Below are 24,245 nucleotides of genomic sequence, written 5' to 3'. Positions count from 1 at the left end.
TCAGGACAAGAGATTCCCTTAGAAGATCTGTTCCAGAATCAGACAGCACTGCTACAGTTTTTCCTGGCTCAGCAGAACCGCACTGCTGAAGATATCCAGATGCTTTTCCAGGCTTGGTACAGAGCACAACCGGTGAGATGTAGACACTGGTCAATTGTCCAAATCTTTGATTTGTCGCTAGCTCAAACTCTGTACATTGTTTCTCCAAAAAACTCCAATCCTTTGCCTCTCACGACCTTTAATATCTGCAGCCAAAGGGGAAGCTACTTTGAGCTTTCTCACGGGTCTAAGTCATGAATCTTAAGCCTGAAACTAGAGCCTAGAAACTAAGTGTTTGAAAATCCATGCAGAATGTGTCACTGGCATTGCCTGTCATTGACAATCACCAAGGCACCACCGGGACATCGCCTCATTGTTAACAGTTACTTACAACCAGTAGTTGTCTTTTTACTCCCCTTAAAGTTTTTAAGGCCAGCCCATTCTTTGATTACCACTAAGCGAATCCACTTTCATGGGATTTTCACACTATCTTAGCTCCCTGTGGTCACAAAGCTGTTGTGCTGAAAGCGTCTTCACTGCCTAATAACCGTTACTGCTTTCTTCTCAGGTCAGCAATTCTTCCATTGTGATGGACGATTGGCAGCGCTTACTCGAGGAGCTGCTCAGAGCAACCACCGATATCCAAGACCTGCCGAGCCTCCTGCAGAGGCTGCCAGAACTCATGCGTATCCTCCAGCAGCCGCTGAATTTCTCCGGGGAGTGGAGCGGGCTGGCCGGCTTGATTCAAGGCAACATGACGGTGACAGAGTTCCTGCAGCACCAGAGGTGAGTTGTATTGACTTTGCGGCTGAACTGTTGAGGGCGCTATTGAACTGGATGAGGAATACGTGAGTTCATTTTATAGGTGCTTTGGAGAAAAAGGTAGTTAAGTCCCAACTTGAAGTTACTGTTCATTCTTTAGTTCTAGGACTGTGTTGTGCTCAGATTCCTAGAAAATGGAGTTGATGGCTTTGGTAGGATCGAGATCTACTCTGTCCATATATATTTGATTGTAAGATTATAAAAATGCTTCTGTCAACTGGGTGAACCCTTGTTAATATAGATTGTTTTCTTCATTAGTACGGTGGACTTACTGGAAGCTTTGGACATGGAACTTGGTATTCCCTCACCGCCATGGTGGAGGACAATCAAAGACATCATATTAAGGGGACAGAAAGTGCTCAGTTCTCTGCTGGCACAGGTGTATAGATACCAAGGTAAGGAACTGTTCAGTGGAGTTCAGTCAAGAAGAGTTTTCTGCTTACAATAGTTCTTGTCGAGACCTCAATGTGATATTTTCTCTGAAGGTGGCAGAAAACCTCTGCAAGGCTGTTGGATTTGCCGTCTGGCCTATCCAGCTTGATTTCCATAAGTTAAGGTGCCAGAAGAGCATCGATTGAAGATCAGAGGGCCAATCTTGTCACAGCTGTTAGCAGAGTCATTGCTGTGTCCTGTCCTAGGAGAGAAAATGGAGGCTGTATGCAGTTACACATGAAACTAGTTGACTTTACATGCAGGCTAGTGTACTTGACACCATTCAGTGTCCAAATGAGTCTGATTGTCACAAGTCTACGTATAGTGCCTCCCATTCAAGGTTTACCGGTTGTAAAACTCTTGCATTTGATTTGAAGAAATCTAAGAATGAAGAAGCCTGATTTACTGAAGTATATAACGAAGCTTAAAATTGCACTTCACAGTTCCTGACAGGTGGAGTTTTGTGCATCTTTCCTGTCTCTGTATTTCAGAGCCTTTGACTTTGGGAGAGCTGTTCCGTGACCAGTCCATCTTCAGAGATCTTTTCCAGACTCAACTGAACCTCACCCAGGCTGACGTAGAAGCTCTCAGGCGGACCAGTATTGACATGGACAAGGTAACCGCATACCCCCACCTACCCATTCTCACCATGTCTATCCCCAAGTCTGTCACTCCTCCACTCTCCCTCGTGTATCTTTAAAAGTCTATTGAAAGCAATTCCAACAGAGACATTGGATTGTGTATTTTGAAAAGCCCCTTTATTGATGAGTAAAACATTGATATCGTCAGCATTTATCATCAGCCCACCTTTAATGCACACCTCTATATAAGTTTTATACTTATTAAAGCAACTGCAAGTGCCCAGATATGTACCCCATATCACCACTTCACTGACTGTCATGCCATATGTTTTTTAGATACCTGCCATCAGTGTGTGGAAAGTTTTAATAGGGAGTTTATCTTTTGGACCTAACCTATTTATTTTAAAACTAGTACAATACGTTTTCTCCCGGACTGTCCAGGCAATTCCACTTCTGCTCAGTGTGTACTCAGGCCAGGAGAATCTGGCTGATGTGTTCTGCACTGGTAATCTGAGTTTGGTGGATTACCTCATCCTACCGGATAGTGCACACAGTGCACCAGTCAGACTAGCCGGTTCCCTGCAAGCAGTACTCTGCCACCTTGTCAACAGCAGCTCCAATGCCGATGCATTCCTCAGGATGGTTCTGATGGAACTGGACTTGACGATGCTCTCTGACAAGGTTTGTACTCCTCAAGGCTTAGGAAAAGGAGGGAGTCAAATATGCGACCCGCTCTATGAAAATGAGTCATAAGTCGCCAGATCCACTTTTTTAGTTTTCATTTGTATTAGAAGGAGCAAAGTGAGTTTTTTGTTTTGACACATCACTCAGTTTGGCTTCCTGCTGAAAGTGGATACTCCATGGTGAAAAATGCTGTGGGTTCATATTGATTTACACTGTGCAAAATTGTTCTGAAGGACTTTTTACTCCAAAGTGGCACTGGTGACTTAAGACATTTTCACAGAGTGGGCCACACATACATTCACACATTCCTGTCCAAATTTATGTCTGTTAAATGAATGTGGACCTTTAGCAACTGAATGTAATTTAAAGGAACAAGACAATCTGAGGTCTCAGAAAATGAAGGCAAGGAATAACCAAGGTCCTCAGAGTTTACAGATGAGGACATATCCAGGGTGCTTAGAGTTTGAAGGTGAGGAAAAGCCCAGTGTCCACAGAGTTTGAATGTGATTAAACTAAAAAGAGTCCCCAGACGATGAAGGGGGAAGACTTAATCAGAAGTTCAGTACCTGCAAAAGATTGCATGCATAGATGCTTTTGAAAAAAAGAGCTTGATCTTCTGAACAGATCAGCGCTGCTGTAGGTCAGCCAGTGGGGACCATTGATGACTGGGGACACTTCCTCCAGAAGGTGGCCAACATCTCTGAGGACATTCAACAACTCCCAAGGCTCATCAACAAGCTGCCTTCCCTCTTCAGCGTCTTCCAGCGTCCTTTGAATTTTTCGGGCGACTGGACCGGTGTAATCAGTTGGCTGAGTGACAACCAAACTTTTGAAGAAGCCATGCAAGAGTTCACGTAAGTCTCGCCATCCTTCATATAAATTCTAAGCAGGAATGATTACGCATAAAAATTTGACTACTCCAAAACTGGAGAAGACTAGATACAGGCAGGATACATCGTGTCACATTTCAATGGTAAGCATACTTTCCTATGCTTACCAAGTATCTGCGGCAAACAGCTCTGTGAAATTTTTTTAAATGTAGTGGAGAATGTGTTTCCTTATCTCATTTTGAAGGTGTATTAAAAAAACTCAGGCCAGATATCACAGAAAGTGGATCCACGCAATAGGAGACTTTGATGTGCTTGGTGGTGGCAGACAGACTGGCCCCCTTCCAAACATATCGGAGTCTCCTGTTGTCTACAGAGTTTATAATATAAAACTCACAGTCAAGGTTCCAGTTCCACGATTGAGCTGATATCGTTTTGAGAGCATACTCTTTGCTTCAAATAGTTTCCAATACTTTTCCTGACTTCCTAGCCAATAGTTCTCATGTGTTTTCCATGCAGCTATGGGATGTATCCTCCACTTTTCCAGAACCTTTTGTCTCAGCTGGAAATCTGGCCACTCATCCAGCAGCAATTGATCAGCCAGAACTTGATGATGGATCTGCAAATTGCCATAGTCAAGCTTTTCACTGGTAAACAGTAGTCCTATAATAACCCCTTTCTTTGCCTTGAATTTTCATGCACTTTCTGTTTGTACCCTCTGAAAAATTATCGATTTCTTGCTTAAGGTTTTGACAAGCTGAAATATGATAATTGCACTGTCAATAACAGGTGGAAAATGCACTTGTGTATTAGAGAAACAGCTGTGAAGGTAAAAGGTCGGTTTTATAATACTGAAGCAAAAATGTGACACGCTCCACAAAAAGATGTATTAAGTCGCACAATGCAAAAATGCGTAATGGCCCAATTCCAAGTGTCGAGGGTGAAAATATTTGGGAATATTTTGAGGCCAACTGCTTGGTCAAGCAGTTGGCCTCTGAAAGCCTCTGTTGCAAAGGAAATGTTTAAAGGGCATCATCTCAAAAAGCTTGTGTGATAAAATGAAATTATTTGAATATGCAAATAGCAAATAACTCCAAAATGCAAAATGCCACTAGGATGAATTATATATCAAATGAAAGCTTAGGATGTGATCAATTTAATTCTACATGTATATGTAAAACTCAAATTCAAAAAAAATTGACACCATTTTGCAGAGCTGGTAACAAATGAATAATCTTTTCTGATGCTAGACTGAAACTTTGGGCTGCAAATTCAGTTTCAACTCGAGGTAATTTCACTGTAAATGGTTTGTGACATTAAATTTGCATTGTTTGCCCTCCAGATAGCCCTGCAGCGTCAGTCAGGGCTTTAGCACAATTGTTCTCTTCTTGAAGGTACACCAGAAATTTGCTTCACATTGAACAGTTTTGTCTGCATGTTTTTGATCCAAACAGGTGGCACGTGTAGGCCCGGTTGGCATGGCGACAACTTTTTCTGCTATAAGTTTGTGGATGAAGCCAGCAATTGGTATACAGCTTCGTGGCAGGTTTGTCCATCGGCCGACCCTCAGAGCTCTCTGACGTTTGTCTACAATGAACAAGAACAGCAATTCCTGCAAAGCATCGGGTAAGGACAGAATCTTTCATGAGAATGATATGAAATGTGTATAACAGACTAACTTGAGAGATGTATGCGCTCTTGGTGTGTGTCTACAATGAACAAGAACAGCAATTCCTGCAAAGCATCGGGTAAGGACAGAATCTTTCATGAGAATGATATGAAATGTGTATAACAGACTAACTTGAGAGATGTATGCGCTCTTGGTGTGTGGCTCAGTGATCAGGTGTTTGGACTACTGATCACAGGGTTGGGAGTTCAAGTGCGGTAGCCGGTAGGATGTTGTGATCTTGGACAAGTCAATGTAACCCTTTTCTCTCTCTACCTGTATGGGGATAAAATGAGTAGAGGCCTCAACTTTCTCTGAAATTGACAGCCGAATTTGGTCTCATGGTCTGATATGATCAGGTGTCACCATTAACGGTGTAACACTTTCAACAGCAGTAGCGCTTGACTTATGTGCTTTATAAACAGAAAGTAACTAGTCATTATTGTTTATGATGTAATTTTTCTACTGGTAGTTCAACTAATATTTTCTTTCTGAATGCTTCCACATTTTTGCCGTCTGAAGTAAATTCCACCCCGAAAGATCATCTGTTTCTCCTCTTCTCCTGCAGCCCAGACCAGGAGTCTTGGATCTTTCGCTCTTCATTTCTTTTCTCAACTGAATATACATATGAGAACTGGGAATCTGAACCACAAGGTGACTATTACTGCGGGGCTGCAAACTTCGGGACAGACGGACTTTGGCATCAAGCTAACTGCAGTGCCCAGCTTAACAGTTCAGTCTGCAAAGTGATTCAAGGTAAGCTTGGAGGTTACAAGTAATTGTTCATGGGCTCTTTGGAGATCTTAAGTTGCCATTGTATGGTGTACACGTGAGAGCTGACCAAGGATGATATCACTGATTTTCAACAGAATGTGCACAAAAAGAGGGCAACGCATCTGACTGCAATTCTGTGTTCACTTCATACGTTATCTGTAGATGTTATGGTGTAGCTTATCATAAGGGAAGATGCACATCATGTGTATGGCATTGCATATGTTAAACGAATACCAAGTTTCGTAGAACATGCACAAATCAGTGTGCATTCTTGCATGAGAAGCATCCACCGAAGCAGAGCTTGAAAATGACCCTGTAGATGTTTTGATGCTGAGATCCCTGGTTGTACTTTTTTGATCTGTGTATAGATCATATTCTGATCACGCGCTTGAAGGAGCAGCCATTTGCCAATGCCACAAGGACCCTTCTAGAACTAGGACCTAACGTCACAGAGGCGGTCATCCAAACATTCCTGAATGCCTCAAAGTTGCAGGTAAGAGGAGCTGTGATTGTACTTTTGTTATTTTTTCAAGTGAAGACATCATTTCTTAAAAACTTTTGGTCTCATTTTTTGGTGTAAAATGTGACATCAGACAAAAAAAATGTAAGATTTAAAAATTTAAAATTTATCTCAAGGTTTCTAGGAATGATCATTGATTTTCATCTTTGGAACTGGGTCACTCTGACCTCTTAATTAGTTCATTTAGATAATCAAGTCTTGTCATTCACTGCATGTTTTTCTTAAATTACCACCTTTTAGATGCTGTTAGACACAAATCGGGATGACCATTCCACGCTTCTCTGCAGCGAAGGCTTTGTGGATCTGTCACCCTATGATGCTGCAGTCAGATCCCGCCTTTGCGACCTTGACCCCTTGACCTTACTACAGGAACAATCAGCATTCTGGAACATACCGCAGATTCAAACAGCGGTAGGTGTTTTATTGACTAAGGTACCCACAATGCCTATTAATAAGAGGAAGCATTGATGTGTTTTAGGTTCTATTAGAACGGTAACCTAACAAAATAAATTCCCAGCGAACTGGAGGAAACTGAATAGTTATCAGAACATCCTTTCAATAGACAATTATTTTGCTTCGCGACTTTCATCCCTGATTGCTCTATTAAAACTTGTACTTCCCTTTAAGAAATATTTATGTACATTTTGAATATGAATTTTAAAGACACAAGTTTTGTGGAGGATTGAAAGAACATATTCCAAAAATGGTAATATTGAGTATTGATTTCCATGTTTATTTGTTGAATAGTTTGAGAGATATTATACATTCATGACCTCCATGAACACGACGGTAATTCCGGCTGAGTTTGCACCGTACGCCAATCTCTCGGAGTTGCTCATCAAGAACGCAGAACTTCAAGCCCTGATTAGCGATGCCAGCATTCGTCGCTTCGATCCCAAGCTGCTCTGGGAGGATACCGGCATTACCGTGACTGGGACGGATGCCGAGTGGATAGCCATGGCGAATCGTATCCAAGCATTACTGAACCAGCAAGAGTTGATGCTATTGCTAGAAATGGCGTAAGTATTTTTACTGGAGCTAGCTTTGAAGTTGAGAAGAGGCTGGCTTCAAAATGACACCTTGGTATCTCCGCTAATGTCACATTTGTATCAAGTATTTTTGATGTCTTCACATGGTACATTTGTACTGTGCAGTTTTTTTTCATACATCATAAGTGCACTGATGTAACTTTTTGGGAATCTGGTATTAATTGAGTTGTCATGGTAGATTAATAGAGTGGGCTCTAAGGACAAGGTTGAAGGTTCCAAACCAGATCTGAATTACGTTTTTTTCTTTCCTGCAATTCTTGTTAAAAATATATTAATGGTTGATGGTAAGAATTTTGTTCTTTTTGCTCTTGAGGGATTTGGAGAGCTTTAGTTTTTAACCTGTCTTGCTTTGACCCTGTTTTGATGCCGCCTTTAAAGAGCAGGGAATTTCTGTTCACACCTAATCTAGCTTTCATTCCAAGCAAAACGTCACTCATAAACAGGTGACGAGCATCGCTCACAAGATGATTTTTACCATTATTGTTGCCTTTTCTGTCTGCAGAATGTTTTTGGTCTTTTCCAGTTTAAACATGGATTCGTTGCCAAACTTGTGTCATTTTTTTTCTTCCGGAAAGTTTTGAACAAAACTGTTACTCCTTTGTTTTGTTGCAGGACAAGAACAAGTGTTCCGTTCATGGTAAGGGATGTGCTACATTACAACAATGCCGTGCTCCAATTGGCCAATACAGCTCTGCAGACAACCAATCAACTCTTCGCTCTCATTGAAGGTAAAAGAAATCAAATCCCACTTGTAGTCAAGTGCAATTCCTTAACTCAAGTTGCCACCTGGCCTCAACACTGACAGTGAATTTTTCTTTGTTTGGTGTGACAGCATTCAGTCAGGGGCAGGTTTTCAGTGGTGCGATGCCAGAGACTGAACGCTTTTTGCAAGGCATCATGGGACTGATCGACAACGGCCCAGCACTCATTGCAGCTCTGTCCGCAACGTGGGATGACCCTTCCAAGGTTGGCATATTATTACAATGAAAACGTTTTCAACCTTACCAAAAAAACTAAGTTTGGGTTGTATACTTACACTGATATCTCAAAACTACAAGAAATTCACTTAATTGTTAACCCTTTGCTTTTTCCATTACGTTTTAAATAATGCTTTCATCAACAACTGATACAATTTTTCCAAAGCTTCCTCAAAGCTAACGTAGAACTTGCCCATTGAGCCCAATGAGCCCAGCAAGCTCTTTCATCATAGAATGAGAAATCTGTGCTTGTCACCAAGAGGTTATGAGTTCACATTCCAGCAAAGAAAGGCTGTGATAAGAGCTGTTCCTAACTGCTCTCTGCTGCATTCCTTTTACTAACTTCATATATCAACAAAGTAGAACACGCAAAAAGTAAGCGTTTCTTTAGTCGCGAAAAATTTAGGAGGCCTTTTTGTCATTACTGATATTTTATATTTAAACTCTTTGGTATAAAGTTTATAACTATTTCAAATTCGGACTGGTCTCCTTGAACAGTATTCTGATTTGATTGGATCATCGGATGTGATTGCACTGTTCTGTGATGGCACCGTCCGACAGTCTTGGCTGAATGCCAACAACCAGTCCATCAACACAACTGCCCTGGATGAGTATCTGTGTAAGGTGAACTACAGCGCTCTTGTAGTGGAGGTGAAAGACGTCATCAACTATGACCAGATTTTCTCACAGGTATTAAATAGCTCATTGACTGCAAGTTCTTCGTAGATTTTCTGTCTGAGCTTTGTTCTGCAACTTGTGATTGAATAAAAAAGATATTCATATTCCTTTGGAAGAAACCTCAAGTGTGCTTCAGGTTGCTTGCCTCAGCAATGGTAGGATCAACAACCGAAAACAGTTACGGCGCCCTCAATTGTATCTACCCATAGCCATTGGATCAACTCTGTCGCTTTTTGTGCTTTTCAGATCATTAGCCTTCAGACCGAAGATTTCAACACAACGATGCCAGACTCCATCAGCGTTGAAGATCTCATGCGGAGCATCGAAGCGTTGCAACTCAACCTGCAGAGCCTTCCTTTTACCGTTACTGTCTTCCAACACCGCTACGACGTAGCCTCATTAGGGACCGTGTCTCAAGCACTGTTCAGGGCCGTGCTCATGGGATATGGCAATATCAGCTTGATAAACCAGAATAAGTTAGTTCCATTTGTATAACTGAAGACAAAAAATATTTAGGGTTTTCATGTTTTAAAAGCAATCAAGAAAACATAACTCATTAGTCTGGTTTTGATGGACAGCACATAAAATTGACTACAATTTTCAAATTAGGGCTATCTCAGGAAAAAATAATCATCTGAATTTATTTCAGACAGTTTGTGTGAAATACAATCACATTTCTACATCACAATACCTGTATGAAAGAATGGAACGATTTCCAACACAAAGATGTTTGGATTCAGAACACCACTGTACAATGCATGGGCGGAAATCCGGTGGGGGGTACAGGGGGACACGTCCCCTCGTGAATTTGGTTTGGGGGGACACAATGTCGAATGTCCCCTCCATGTTTTAAGCAAAACAATATACTAAAGGAATTGATGAATCAAGGATTTTCATGTTTGTGAGTTTTTATAAATGGAATAAGATGATAAACACGGCGTGTATAAAAAAAAGTGTAAATTGATGTTACACCCACGATCGAGGAGAGATTTCCGCCCATGGTACACTGTCATTTAATATCTGCAGTCAAAGCATCTCACTGTATGACTTTCCTAGTTTTAACAATATATCCTCATATGGAATGTATGTGTTATCCCAGCATGCATTGCAGGCACACCCTCCAGAGTGCCAGCTCAGGAAATTCTAGCAACAATACTTGTGTTAAATTTACCATTCTCATCTCTATTTTCTCCAGCGAGCTGGACCTGGGTAGCATTCTCTATTCTGTCCCAGGCCTCAAAATGCTCCTCACCACGCTAGATGCAGACGGCACAGTAGATCTGAAACAAGTCCACGCCTACATCACCTTCATGAATCGGTTCCTTGACCAAGCAAAAGGTAGTTTTCCACACACACAGGTGTGGTTCTAGACTAGATACTTTTGAAATACCTAGTGCTATAATACCTGTCGTAAAAAGAAGATTTTAGTTGCTCAGAGATCAGAATTTTGCCTCTGCAATTTGTTCAACAGTGGTGTCGTAGAGTCCACTACAGGTCCAGTGACCCAATTCCTTTCTCAAGTCCAATCTCCATTCCTTTCTCAAGTCCAGTCCCAATTCCTTTCTTAAACCCAGTCCCAATTCCTTTCACAGGACCAATTCTAACGAACAATAATGCAGGAATTGTCTTTGTCAATGTCGCAGTTCATCTAAATAGCTTGTGACTTGGCTTAAGACTGAGTGCCTTGTGATGGACTTGCAAGGGACTTGTGGTGGTCTTGCAGGGCCTTTTATGGACTTGCAGGGACTTGCAGGGCCTTTTGCTGGACTTGCAGGGCCTTGCAGGGACCTGCGATGGACTTGCAAGGGACTTGTGATGGACTTCTAGGGACTTGCAAGGACTTGTGATGGACTTGCAGGGACTTGTTATCAACTCCACTACGACACTGTTGAGGTCACATGACCTGTCATGAACAAAGCGTTGCATTCCTTTTACCTGTTTGTAATACATCAAGAATAAACACCGACAGGAACTTACAGTTGTTACCATTTGAGTATTATTATTTACTAGTTTGAATTTTTGTAACCCTTTTTCAGAGACTTCTTGTCGTGATGGTTGGCAAGGATACAGTGGCACCTGTTATCGATATCTGAATGAGACACTTCCTCACTGGGACCTTGTAACCGGTGCATGCTACGCCCAGGCTCAGAGCACACCATTGCATGTGAACAGTGAGACTGAACAGATGTTCCTGGAGAGTTTTGGGTTTGTATCATAGAGATTTTCGTGTCATCTTTCCCATGCAATCACCATCTATGAATCTGTGGTAAAAAGTCATTACTTTTCTCCTCAATCAGACCAAACGCCGACGTCTGGCTGGACGACCGGTTCAGTTCCCTCAATGATGGTGCCTACTCCAACTTTGCACCTTCAAATGATTCTTTCATGAGTTGTATCAAGGCCAACTTTGGCGGCGATGGTCTTTGGTACCCCGCAAACTGCTCCGATCACTACAGCTACATCTGCGAAGCCAAACCAGGTACAGGGCGGAAAAGTCGGTCACTGATGACCCCATTTGTACAAATTATTACTACGCACAAAGGATAAATAATTTTGAATTCAGTTTTTCAGCCTTCTGGCCAAGAGAGTCCAAGAGTTTGTGATTTCTCAATTTCCAGTTCTTAGCAAACGAATAAACCTTATTTGAAATTCTTCAGGTTTAAACAGATTTTGAAGGCTTACCTCAATCCTGCATTAATAAACTTGAATACTCACTGTCATTCTTTCATTCTGTTCAGAGCTTAACCTAACCCTTGGACTTCTGAAACCATTGACCAACGACTCGTCCATCAGTCATATCATCAATACATTGGAGCAAACGCTTGGGGTTGAAACGCTCAACACAATCTTATCGTCACCCATTGATCCCTTCCAGGTAAACTATCTCATGAATATTCATTGTGGACTTCAGTGCACTCATTGGTCCAAACATCTTTAAAAATATTGAAGACACTGACTCTCGACCTGCCTAGGAAAAAGTCACATTCACTGCAATTTTTATATTCTGTGTTCCAGTTGAGTAGTCTTGTTGTAGGGGCTGATTGGCGGAAGGCGGTGTGTGACGTCAATGCCTTGAGGGCACTGTTTGCCTTCCCTGATGCCTTCAATGTGACGCAGCTTAGCGAGGTCCTATGCGGGGATGCATTCCTGGCAGCAGTGCAAGCTTTGACCAATGATACGCAAGTGCTTGAGTACTTATTGAATGAGGTTGGTTTGTTGTGCACTTACCTTTGACACGATTGCTTTTTGTGTTCTTGCTTCAAGTCTTGTACTCTGATCGAACTTAAGTTTGTATATCCAAATACAAATTTTAAAATTTAAAAGAAGAAATTGGCTTTTGCATTTTTCTTGGTCATAGTTAATATCTGTCATTCATTTAAAATTACAGATCGGCGCTTTGCAAGTCAGTGAATTCAACTCCACCTCTTTCCTCCAAGATGCTCAGACCTTTTTGTTTCACATGGCTTCCCTGGGCAACTACCGCATCAACTCTTACCTGCCCTTGACATTTTACCCCTTGAGAGAAGGATTTAATCTGTCGGCATGGCAACAGGCATTATCTGTGGAAACACTTCTAAGTTCTCTCGAGTAAGGCCAAATTTAAGTCCTTGATAAGACCTAAAGCGATACACTTGTTGGCTGTCTCTTTAGAGATGTTTATATTTTTTCAGTGCATGAGCAATAAATATGAGTTTAAAGTGTCTCCTTTTTTCTCTTCAGACATTTTGAATTGCATACTAAGCCATTTTTTATGTATCTGATTGGTCAGTTGTGATATTTTGATCTGAGTGAATTGGCCAATAGTCATTCAGGAAATTAATGCGGTGCATTTTAATTGGCTCTTACAGTTCCATCGACATGGTACTGACCAATGAAAGCTGGTACAGGGATGCGATCAAAGAACTTCGATCTGTGGCTTACTTCGTGGAATATTTCACAGACCGAATTTTGGTACTGAAAGGTAAAATAACACGTCAACACTTGACTGGTTTTACTACATGTCTTCTGTTCTTTTCCCTGAAACAATTGTATACAGGCCCAAGAAATTGAATCATTTTCCAAGCAACTGTTTGATCAGATAATCTCTGTAAATCCCCACCAACCACTGTCCATGACTAGACTCTTTGTGCATTGATTTATAAAGCGAATGAAAGATTTGGTGTTTTTCATTGCATATTGTTATAATAGCCTTTGATGTAGAAAGTTAATTCAGTGCTGAAGAGGGTTTCTCTTGGTATGTTCTCGGAGAGATCTTTAATGTTTTTATAATTGTCTAATTTTGAGCCTCTATAACCCATTTAAAAAATCTAAAACTTCCAGAAAGTTTTCCTATAAAAATCAAAACTGAAGAATATAACCGTTTATAACCAGCACTGACTGAGTTGTGTGCTAGTTTTCAGATTTTCAAAAAAAGATGTCATTTTCCTTTGTCTACATTAGGCAAACATTTAGTGTTTCCTGAAATCCGTAATTTGCTGGCCAACATCACCGAGACCGAAAAAATGTTTGAAGTTGTTGCTGGCTTCACCCCAGAGTTAACTGATGCGGTGTTGAGTCTCGTGGTTCAACAAGACAAGGTGCGTATCTGCTTGATTGAAAATGTTGATTTCCCTTCAAAGCTCATTTTGCCCTATTGGACCACTGTTTTCGAGACAAACTTCATTCTGAAGTGAACACACACACTTTTGAGCAAAGCGGAGTGAAAAATTATTTCTTGTATCATCTTGACCAGGTCAAAGTCTTTGAACCTTTTTCTAGGTTGTTAAAAAAGCAGCATGATATATACACAAGACAGTTGTGATGTAAGTTTGAATGTTGGCCATAAAGTCAGAATCCAGAATGATGGGACAAAATTCCTTGGCTTGTCAGAGTGATTGTACATTGATTACAATAGCGTTCTTTGTCAGTGGAGATAAACCAAGGCTACGTGCCTTGACTTGATTCAAATAAAAAGTCTGCACATGTATGAAATCTCAAACTGTTCTAAACATTACACTGTTAGAAAGTTTGAAATAATAAAGCGGTTGCATTTTGAAAAACAAATTTATTCTTACTTTTTGATTCGGCTTTTTCCTTTAGCTTGAAGAGTTCCTAGGTCTCTCTAATCCCTTGGTGGCTCTGTGCGATGCTGGCAATTTCAGTTCTTACTTCACCCTTCCTGCCTACTCTAGCGCTGATATCTTGGCTCTAGAGGGCGCTGTGTGCTCAGTGGACTTACAGAAACTCCAGATGGAGTTCCTGCAAGTGTTCCCAATTGACACTTTCATGAGTAAGGTAGGTTTGAAAACTTTTGAAATAATAGTTTCTCACCTCATCAACCAAATATCAAGTTTGTTGACCTTAATTCAAGGTTGAGAATTCATGTTTTTCAGAGACATATTCTAACAGAGTATCACAGAAGTAACGCTCACAGCACTTGTCAATGACAAGCTTTAATGTGTACAAAAATATTTTGTTGTCATTTTAGTATCTGGCTTATGTCAACACAAGCTCATCGGACAACCTATCGGCAATCAGTCATCGATTCCTCACTTTGTACGAGAAGACTGCTGCATTCTTGGCAGACCCCTTCACCGTCAACATCAACGAGACGTGGCTGAATGATACGTTCAGTGAGGTGGTACGGGTTCTTCAAGTCTGGAGTGCCAATCAGGCTCAGATGAATCCTGACAACTTCAGAAGGTAGGCGTCTTGGGAACCTCATTCCCATGGGTATGATCTTGCCATGCCACATTGGTTCCCAACATGGTAATGCTCACGTTACCTTCTGCACATCATGAATACAAAAATCAGCATCGAGCTTAAACACATTGACCACAGTCCTAATTTAAATCTGCCAAATAGTGGGTCGTTTAACTTACACATTGCCAGGGGTTAAAATTCCACCTTTTGAAATACACCATTAGCGTCATTTTTGTATTCCACATGACCAAGGGTTAGTGAAGGAATACTCATGCAACCCATGGAGTTGAGGTTGGCATCTTGGTAACTCCTTGGAAGATAATTACATCTGCAATAATAGGAATTAAAAGAATACTATTGGAGCTCAGTGTTACCCCTGATCAACCGGCTCGTAGTGCATATTGGAGTGTATAACTCCCATGCCTTTTCAGTGCTTATGGCTTAAATAAAAACCCATCGATAATCTCAAACTGATAGATGCCAATTTATTTCTGGTTAGAGAGGAGCAAGTACGTCAAGCGTCTTGCTCAAGGACACATTCTCAACCCCCTAGGCTGGACTCGAACCCTCAGGGTTCAAAACTACATTATAAGTGAGTTGGCACCAGACCAGGAGCAAAGCAGTGCACAAGGACTGATGTCAAGCAGAGTTGTCTTATAGATGGTTTGTCAATTGAACCTGATCAAATGACTTGCTCAGAACACAACCGATTAATTTCCCTATATCCTTTTCATTACAGCACTATTGTAATGCTTGAAAGTCTTGACGCCCAGTTCAAGAACCAGTCTTGGTGGGAGGACATCAAGGGGCCTATCAGAGAGCTGACGTCAATCCTAGACTATGCCAACATGAAGCTTAGACCTCTTCCTGGTAAGAAATTCAAGATCAGTCTTCGACCTCACTGAAAGAAGCCAAAGATCGTTTGATATCCGTCTATCAGACCACGTCACCATCCCATTATTGTTGGATATGTTACTTGGGGAAATAATTTTCATCTAATGGTTCATTTCCTTAGATAGGCTTTTAGGACCTGATGAAGTCAGAGCAACTTCTGACAAAACCGTGAATACTACGATGGCGTACTCGTTGAATTTCACTCTCTAATATGTTATGGTTCATTTCCTTCAAGAAAAACCCCAGATTTGTTCATCAGAATCTGAAAATCTTACGTTCTGTGTCCCTTCAGTTCTGTAGCTGTTCAATGGTGTGAACTTGCTCTCGCCAACTTTCATTATTCATAAAGAAATGATAGTGTCAGTTTCATTCTAGTACAACAATCATTGAAATTGGTTCTTTTCTTCAGGACAAAACTTCACGTTCTTCGACATCCTGCCACAGACTACGGCAGAGTTACTGCAGAGATTGATGGACGATTTCCCAGAAATTGTCACAGCTCTGTCCCAATCCTACGTCAACATGGCCAAGGTGAATTGTACAGGATGGGTGTTTTAAAACAAAAAACGGAGGGAGATTTTAGCAATGCTGTTTTAGCTTGTTGGTCTTTGGTTTAGTACTTTGGTTATTCACCAAGCAGCCGTATAACCCACTCTTCTGTTAAAGTCTTTAGGTGCTATGCTCAGTTATCCGCACTTCTGTTAAATGAAGCTGATGTTGAAGAAATTCAGAAATTTTTGGTTGCATTGTTTTTATTCAGCTGGAGACTTTAAATGGAACCGATGACTTGGTCAGCCTCCTTTGCGATAACTCGACTGGTATGACAGAGCTGATTCAATTCCTGCCTGGAGTGAACACCTCAGTCGTCAACTCGGTGCTCTGCTCACTGGATTACATTCTCTTGGCCTCAGAGTGGTCCCAAGAGCTGGTCTTTTTCGAGGTAAGCTCTCATTACCCGTTATTGATCCAGTGGAGTTCTGCATGAACCATTGAGGGCAGTATTCTTGTTAACCAGATCATCAATTTCCTGAAGATTAAAGTAGTATTATGGAAATGGTTAAATGATACCACGCTACAATAGAAATTTGCACAAATGGAACAGTCAAAAGACAGATCGGTCAGCATTCATTTATTTCTTTTCTTCAGGAGCGACGCAATCTTCCCCTGAACTGGACAGCTTCGTTTGAATCTGTCACATCTCTGGTGGAGACATTCACCAGACTCGTCCAATCACCACCTCAGTTGGCGATGTACGACGCGGCATGGTTCAGCGAGAAGCTTAGACAGACAGAGGCCATCCTAGCCTCACTTGTTCCGGCCACTACCGACATGTAAGTCCCTAGAAATCCTTTGGTGAAAAATCATCTCACTCGCAATCATTCCTGGTTTGGTTGAAAATGCTATGATGGACTAGATCGTGGCGTAATTTAAACCTTGTTTAAAACTTGAAGTTCTTGGAGAGTTGTTGAAGATTTTGCAACTTGAAGAAGCATGCAACACATTACCTGCTGCTTTTGTGACTTAAAATTCTCGAGTCAGCTTTTCAAATTCTTTGCCACAGCACTGGGGCGGAGCTGGACAACGTGCTGCTGTTCTTGGACAATGCTCTGTCTGGAAGGGGAGAGTTCTACAACAGCTTTGTTATGCAGTACAGGCTGGAAGATTACATCAACCGATTCCTCACTGATCAGATGTCTGCCTTCATTGGTATTGATATTCATTCTGGAGTGAGATTTGGAAAAACTAGATTTGATAAAAGGGTGATCTTCACTCAGTGAAACCTCCCTGTTTCATTCTTGAAACAGATCCCTTTAATAATCATATCATCAGACCAGGTAGGAAAGAAAAGTCTTGATGTGCAAGTGATGACATCTCATTGGCTGATGACCCTTTTTATTTCATAAAAACGACTGCATTCAAGGAAAATGTTTTGCTCTTACTGGGGATTTTTAATTTCTGCAGTCAGCCCCAAACGTGGTACTTCTGACGTGCATGTCTCTGTGTTCTCAAGATGAAGATAAAGAACAGTTTGGTTTTTCATTATTTTTGTGATTAGGGCAAAACTGGACATTCCCTTCATTGGAAGGGCTTTTCGCCGATGCTGCTAACGTCAGGAGTTTATTTGTCTTGTGGGATCTGGCACCAGACGTCATTGATGCCTTCATGTCCCTCAGTGTTCGTCCAGAGAAGGTAGGCACCGACTGAGCTCAGGACCTGTGGCATGAGTGGTATTACCTAAAATTGCTGGAGATTCGGGGGAAAGTTGCAGATGCCTTTAAACGTTTGTAAAAAACGATAGAGAGATGTAATTAGAAGTTTGGGTCACATGACCAGTATGGAACAATGTGGTATTGAGTACATTAATTAATAACTGGGTAAAATTTTGTACTGGAGAGGATTTTTGTATAAGAGGGATTAGAATTTTTCCTTATCTTGTGATTTATTTGCAGTGGGTGGTTTTCTGGAACACATCAGATCCCTTTTCGGTCCTCTGTTCCACCAATCAATTTGCCTCGTTCTTTGAGCTCCCGGCTGGCAGCCCTTCCAATCTGACAGCCGTCCAGGAGGCCGTGTGTGCGGTCAACTTCACCCTTGTTCCGCTGGAACTGTCCACCCACTACCAGCTGAGCCAAATTCAGGCCGATCTGGAGCGGATTGCTGTCAACGATCCCAGCCTTGGGCCGTTCAACTGGACAGCCTGGATGACCAATCGGAACCGTCTGGCGGAGGTCATTGGGCATCTGGTCTCAATGCCGCCGAAGATCGTCGTGGACTACGTCTGGTGGAATGCGACGGAGCCCAGGCTACAAGACGTACTCAACAGCTGGCTTGTCTATTTTCAACAGATGGCAGCCGACAATCAGGTCAACAGGTAAACTAGTTGTGAGCCCTGAGCCTGACCTTGGGAGTACGCTATTTCCACAGCAACAGAGGCTCCTAGGGTTAGAACTGCATTTCTTCGATTCGCAAATGACTATGAAATGTGTGCGCTACAGTCCTGTCGCTACCAGCAAACCGAACACTCCCAACCAATGTTGCCCTTGTAAACCGATGATGGGGCGCTTCTGCTCAAGACAGATAAACTCTGCAGCACTACCACTGCCCTGGCTAATTTTAAAAATAATGCTTCATTTCCTAGTCATGAAAAACTTGTTACATTTCGTGTTTGAGGGAAACTGAATTTCAAGCCACTTCTAATAGTCTTTGTTTACAGAACCAGTACCCATTCCACAAAGATAGTAAATATTTTCATCTGAAACCTTGACTTCCTGCAGTACGGTACAGCTTCTCCAAGGAATAGAGGCCGACTTGAAGGCAGCTGGGGTTTGGAATGTCGTTAGACCGTACTTAGAGATCTTCACTCTCTCGCTGGAGAGCACAGCAAATCAGTTGCGTGAACAAGGTACCACCAACCTTGGATTTATCTACCAAATTTAGTTCGTTACAAGACAGGAAGCTTCCTGAGGAAAGGAGCATATAGAGAGAAAATTCAGAGATGAAAAACAGAATATTGGTTTCTCCTTTAAACAGGAGACTACTCGTGCTTAGCATAGCATACATATCACATCCGTGATATGTACCTGTCGTGAAACTTGACAATAACCGACGTAACTCTTTCAGACTTTTGTTCAGTTTTGTGGCAGAACAAAATCACAGATTTCAATGAATGGACTCTCTCCATTCCACACAGACACGAGCTGCAAGCGAACTGAAGTGAAAGTTTGAAAAGCAAAGTTTTCTGATAATGATATTCAGATTTCCCATTCAGCTTATGAAATCTGTGCAGTTTGGCTGCTCAGTTTTCCCACAGTTCAGCCGCTCTGTGGACATGACCTAAGAAGATGTCTGATATAACTTGAGATGTTCAGTACCTTACGGCTTTAAAGAATAAGAGTTATTGATTGGAAATTTTCTTTTGCAGTTCGGCTTCAGACAGGCTTGTTGAATGCAACCGCTGTACACTCCCTTGTACAAAGCCTGAGCGTCACTCCGGACCAACTCAAAGCTTCTCTGGCAGACAGCGCATTCTCAGTGTTTGCGGTAAGCGATACGGATTTCTTTTGACTTGGAGCTTTGCCCATCTAAGAGTTATACATAGGCCTAATCATCAAAACTTTTGCTGTGAATTTACATTGATGGGGCCTTACTTTACTTTATTCCAGAACGACTTTACTTTTCTGCAATACGAATGTGAATCATGAATCATTTTTGCAAAACATGACACTAATTTTTACATCGATTTCAATGCTTTATGTGTTACAGCTTGCGCAAATCTACATCCAAGGGGATTGGGACAATGTGTTCTGTAGCTATTCAACATTCAGCCTCATCTACCCTCTTCCGCCCGCTGTAAATTCAACGGCCGTGCAGCAGGCCATGTGCACACTGAACCAAACCGAATTCTTCAGTCATGCTTCCAAGATATACAGCATTGACGTACTGAAACTGCAACAACAGGTGAGCTGACCTTTGACCCAAGGTTCCAATACCCAAGAAACGTGGAAGATGTTACTGTCTGATTATGTAGAGTTTCCATTATGAGTATAGGTCAATGTTTCTTTGTACCACAGTTTGCCGAGTCTTCAGAATGTCGGCACTATTCTTGACTTTTAGAAATCCTTGGTTTATTACACAGCAATTATAAAGGGAGTAGATATGTGCCTGGCAAGTTAAACGTGCATTTAAGACCGGCTCAGGAGAATGGACGCAATTACTGCCCAATCCGCAGGCAAGGGCATCAGGATTTTGTTCAAGAATTTTACTTTCATTTTCCCGGACACCCCGTCCATTTAATGGTATATTCCTTATACAAGTGGCCTAGAAGAATCTCTTTATATGGACGTAGCATGTGTGTGGTGAGTTCAGGTGCACAGACTCTTGACCAATAGGAATGGAATAAACTGTCTTTTATCCAGGCGCCAGCAGGCATCATCAAATCACAGCGGGCATTATCAAATGTTAATACTCGGTCACATTGTGTATTATTGAAGAGGGAAACGGTCTTAGGTATTCATGATTGAAATTCAATGGTAGCATTCATATAGCTTTCATGGCACAGTCTTAACCCAGCACAGTTTAGAGGTGAATTCAAGTCCGTAAAATGTCAAAAGTGTTCAAAGTAGGAAGCTGGGATTACGTAGACAGAACATATCTAACGTTCTGCTTCATTTTGCAGATGGCGATTATATTTGGCTTTTCCAGTGGACCGATGACCAACTTTGATTGGGCGCGTATTGAGCGGTACATTCAGGAGCTAATGACCTTGATGACTGAGTTGCAACACATCCCTATCTCCGTGCACGGAGACGCCCTCCATAACCTGACACTTCTGCTGGAAGTGTTGAATAGCCAGGCTGACCAGAATCTAATGATGTGAGTCGATATGAACATAGACTGCGGCTGTCATCCATGGTGTGGACTGGCAATTGGAATGTAAATTTGTGGCATTAGGGAAAATATTCAGTAGCCAAATATCAGAATAACCGAATTTGAATATTCGAATGCAAAATTCATGAAAAGGAAGGGAATATTGTCTTTTTTTTCATTGAGAAAAATTGCACTATGGAGGCTTGTTTTAAGCAGATTCAAATGAAAAGCATCAGAAATCTTACAATGATTTAAAAAGTAAATTAATCATTAAATAATTTAAAAGGAGTAGAAATTTTCAATGGGGCAAGAAGTCTTGTTCATCTCTTAATTCTTGCAAAATCGTGGCTGGACATACTCTTAGATGTGAGAAGTTATTATATTGATCATAATGTACAATTGTGTGTGTTATTGCAGCTGATTTTGTATATGGTTTGTTCATCAACAATCTACCACTCGGTGCGACCGAATATTTGGATATTCAATCAAAGTAAAGGTCGAATATTCGAATAGTGAATTATTCAAATTGACTCTGCCCAAGTATTCAGTATTGCCAGTAATTTTTGGTGAAGGATTTTTGATTTCAGATTCACTTCATGTTTGCATGATGTGCCATTATTAAACACTCAAGAAAAGTAGGTCCAAGTTATTAGTGTGAGTAAAAATTGAGAGTTTATCGTGGAGGTACTCGATAGTCTCTGTGGTTGCCCAAAGGTAACTCCACTATTTGTTTATTTACAGGAGTTTGTGTGATTGCACTTGGCCGAAATATTCAAATTACTTCCATATCACATTAAATCATGTGTTTTTTTTTCTGATTTCCAGCTTCATTCAAGTCTTGGAAGACATACAACCATATTTCCAAGATGACCGGATTGTGGTCCAGATCCGTGATGCTTTCTACGCTTCCCTGAACCTGACCAACGTCCTCAACAGGTACGAGGAGCAGACCCCAAAACTTGGCTGAAATTTTATTTTGTTGTCAATTCGTCTTAAGGGCAAAAAAATGCTATTGAAGGGATATCAAGAAAACCTTGCTTGATTATATACAGATTTTGCTTACTAGTTAGTTATTTACAGAGATCAGTGGGAGACCAGTCATGACCAGTATACATGTATGTTGTTTGCTGGTAACCAGCTTGTACTAAGCATTCTCTGCATATTCTGCTTTCAGTTTGGGCAACCAAAGACAGAAATAAGGAAATTAGAGGCTTCAGTCGATGCATTTTTCAAGGTTCCTGCGGCCTGGAAAAATCTTGAAAAGTCATGGAAATTTGTTTTTCTTTCTTCAGGCCTGGAAAAGTCATGGAATTTTGTAAAAATGACGAAAGTCGTGGAAAAGTCATGGAATTTTATGTGACACTTTGCGATTTCTATTATTAGAAATAAATGCATAAAATGTGTAATTGTATTTGCAACCTAAAAGGCTGAATAGTCCAATAAACTGCATTATTTGGTCGTAAATTTTCATAATTTGGTCATGGAAAAGTCATGGAATATAAGTGTTTTTTAGGTGCAGGAACCCTGATTTTTCGCAAACACTTTTTGTGCAACTCTACACTTGGTCTTGTACAAAAACCATTTCACATTCCTGTTGGTTTATAGGTGTTATTAAAAAGTGGTACATTTTAAACATATAGAATCGTTCATTTTTTTCTGAACAACTGAAGGCGCTGTTACTGTGATGAATATATTTCTTATCAAGAGAGGGTCACTCCTTAGTTCATTGTCGTGCCTTTTTTTGACAATCAGTCGCCACAGCAAAGGAAAGTCATGCCCGTATTAAAAAATTCCATCCGTAAATTATTGTGCATAATCAGTTCAACATTGAGGTGTTTTTACTGGATGACATCATCGTTTTACTCATGAATATGGAAATGCATTAGCGTAAAACTGGCAAAAGCACCTGTACCTTTTAATAGCCAAATAAAAATTACTTTTAAGGTTTAAGAGAGACACAAGTTGCATTTCCAATTGTTAATGCACTCTAGCAACCTGACAGCTGATTTCTTGCATTCAATTTGTGTTTATAGTGCCATGCCATTAGATGGTTTGCCATTGTTAGAGGCAGAGCTGAAGAGGTTGGATCTCTGGCAAAGTGTGAAGCCCTTCCTTGATTTTGCCAACTACCTCCTTGATGGAATTGACAGAAATCTACACCCAGGAGGTATGGGCGTGGCTCGCATCTCTCAAAAATAAGCCGATCTGCTTGGGTTTATACATTCATATACATTTCTAGTAAATGTGAAGATGTTTTAAATGATTAATGAGCCAATATTTCATTTGGAATGCATACATCCCTCTGAAAAGTTTACATCTTATACATATAAATGAGCTAATTTGCATATCAAATTTATTCATAAATTGTTTTCAAATGTCAAAGATATATATAAATGAAAGTAGACTACATATTAATGAGTTAATCATTTTCCATTGGTTAACAGAGGTTTCCAATCTGTTGATGCTCTCTATCGGTACAGTCGATACGCATGTATAGGAAAGTTGATTTCATTGGTTGCCATAGCAGCCCTCTACTCTAATCACTTAATCAATCACTTTTGCCGATTCTGCAGGTGAAGCCATTCCAGCATTTTTGTACAACCGAACTGTACTGGATAGGTTCTTCAGTGAAATCCTCAACACGGCAACTCCTGACTTAGCACTGGAGAGCGTAATAGACGGGGTCTTTCCAGTCTCCTTGGTAAGTGAATGTATAAAGTTTCCTACTGTCAAGCCATATTCAAATTAAATCTCTTTGAAGACTTCCTTCATCCATGATTCACCTGTTTGTGTCATGAACGCTGTTGTCGAAAACTTGTGTCTTTCACTTGAATTCACAGCAATGTTCTGCTATTTTTTTGTGCAGTTGGCGTATCATCATCTCTCCGATCAGTGGGATTACTTCTGTCATCCGGAGTACTTTTTTTGGCAACTGCCCGGTTTGAATTTAACAGCCATAGCACTTGAGCTGTGTCACTTGGACCGTGCTAACTTCTTTGGAACACTAGATAACTTCACCGGGGTGGATGTGCTTGGACTACATCAATCTGTAAGTCTGGCATCAGCCGTTAGATCTTACCTCTGGGTTTTCATGCTGTTAACATTGCCACTACATGTCACAGAGTGAAAACCAAAATCATGAATTTAATTATGTAATGCATCTGATGTCTCCTTGTAGAATTAAATAGAACCAGGCATAGCTTGTAATCAAAACTGAAAGAAATGAGTGTGACAAATTTATTGTTTTATTTGA

At 41.0% G+C, this 24,245-nt stretch overlaps 1 protein-coding gene across 4 annotated transcripts in view; it reads left to right on the top strand.

Moving 5' to 3' along the window:
* Positions 1-24,245, top strand: part of LOC110985686 (uncharacterized) — an 80,876-nt gene that overhangs the window by 27,521 nt on the left and 29,110 nt on the right. For all 4 annotated transcript variants that reach the window (XM_022246883.2, XM_022246885.2, XM_022246886.2 and 1 more), the window contains exons 20-60: positions 5-132; positions 608-825; positions 1,120-1,256; positions 1,785-1,909; positions 2,316-2,555; positions 3,183-3,412; positions 3,905-4,035; positions 4,840-5,011; positions 5,620-5,807; positions 6,194-6,318; positions 6,586-6,756; positions 7,093-7,364; positions 8,007-8,122; positions 8,227-8,360; positions 8,870-9,061; positions 9,296-9,525; positions 10,245-10,387; positions 11,086-11,254; positions 11,347-11,528; positions 11,788-11,924; positions 12,065-12,256; positions 12,438-12,637; positions 12,898-13,010; positions 13,490-13,626; positions 14,129-14,323; positions 14,517-14,731; positions 15,471-15,601; positions 16,035-16,156; positions 16,386-16,565; positions 16,772-16,956; positions 17,187-17,332; positions 17,682-17,815; positions 18,076-18,497; positions 18,901-19,028; positions 19,548-19,666; positions 19,889-20,083; positions 20,802-20,998; positions 21,818-21,928; positions 23,026-23,159; positions 23,566-23,693; positions 23,859-24,041. In XM_022246883.2, coding sequence (XP_022102575.2) covers positions 5-132; positions 608-825; positions 1,120-1,256; positions 1,785-1,909; positions 2,316-2,555; positions 3,183-3,412; positions 3,905-4,035; positions 4,840-5,011; positions 5,620-5,807; positions 6,194-6,318; positions 6,586-6,756; positions 7,093-7,364; positions 8,007-8,122; positions 8,227-8,360; positions 8,870-9,061; positions 9,296-9,525; positions 10,245-10,387; positions 11,086-11,254; positions 11,347-11,528; positions 11,788-11,924; positions 12,065-12,256; positions 12,438-12,637; positions 12,898-13,010; positions 13,490-13,626; positions 14,129-14,323; positions 14,517-14,731; positions 15,471-15,601; positions 16,035-16,156; positions 16,386-16,565; positions 16,772-16,956; positions 17,187-17,332; positions 17,682-17,815; positions 18,076-18,497; positions 18,901-19,028; positions 19,548-19,666; positions 19,889-20,083; positions 20,802-20,998; positions 21,818-21,928; positions 23,026-23,159; positions 23,566-23,693; positions 23,859-24,041 — 7,007 coding nt within the window. The remainder of the gene's footprint in view (positions 1-4; positions 133-607; positions 826-1,119; positions 1,257-1,784; positions 1,910-2,315; positions 2,556-3,182; positions 3,413-3,904; positions 4,036-4,839; positions 5,012-5,619; positions 5,808-6,193; positions 6,319-6,585; positions 6,757-7,092; positions 7,365-8,006; positions 8,123-8,226; positions 8,361-8,869; positions 9,062-9,295; positions 9,526-10,244; positions 10,388-11,085; positions 11,255-11,346; positions 11,529-11,787; positions 11,925-12,064; positions 12,257-12,437; positions 12,638-12,897; positions 13,011-13,489; positions 13,627-14,128; positions 14,324-14,516; positions 14,732-15,470; positions 15,602-16,034; positions 16,157-16,385; positions 16,566-16,771; positions 16,957-17,186; positions 17,333-17,681; positions 17,816-18,075; positions 18,498-18,900; positions 19,029-19,547; positions 19,667-19,888; positions 20,084-20,801; positions 20,999-21,817; positions 21,929-23,025; positions 23,160-23,565; positions 23,694-23,858; positions 24,042-24,245) is intronic.

The sequence above is a fragment of the Acanthaster planci genome, linkage group LG18 (assembly GCF_054643075.1).
Source record: "Acanthaster planci isolate LZ-2023a linkage group LG18, COTS_SCS, whole genome shotgun sequence".
NCBI lineage: Eukaryota > Metazoa > Echinodermata > Asteroidea > Valvatida > Acanthasteridae > Acanthaster > Acanthaster planci.
This window is presented reverse-complemented; position numbering and strand designations above follow the sequence as displayed.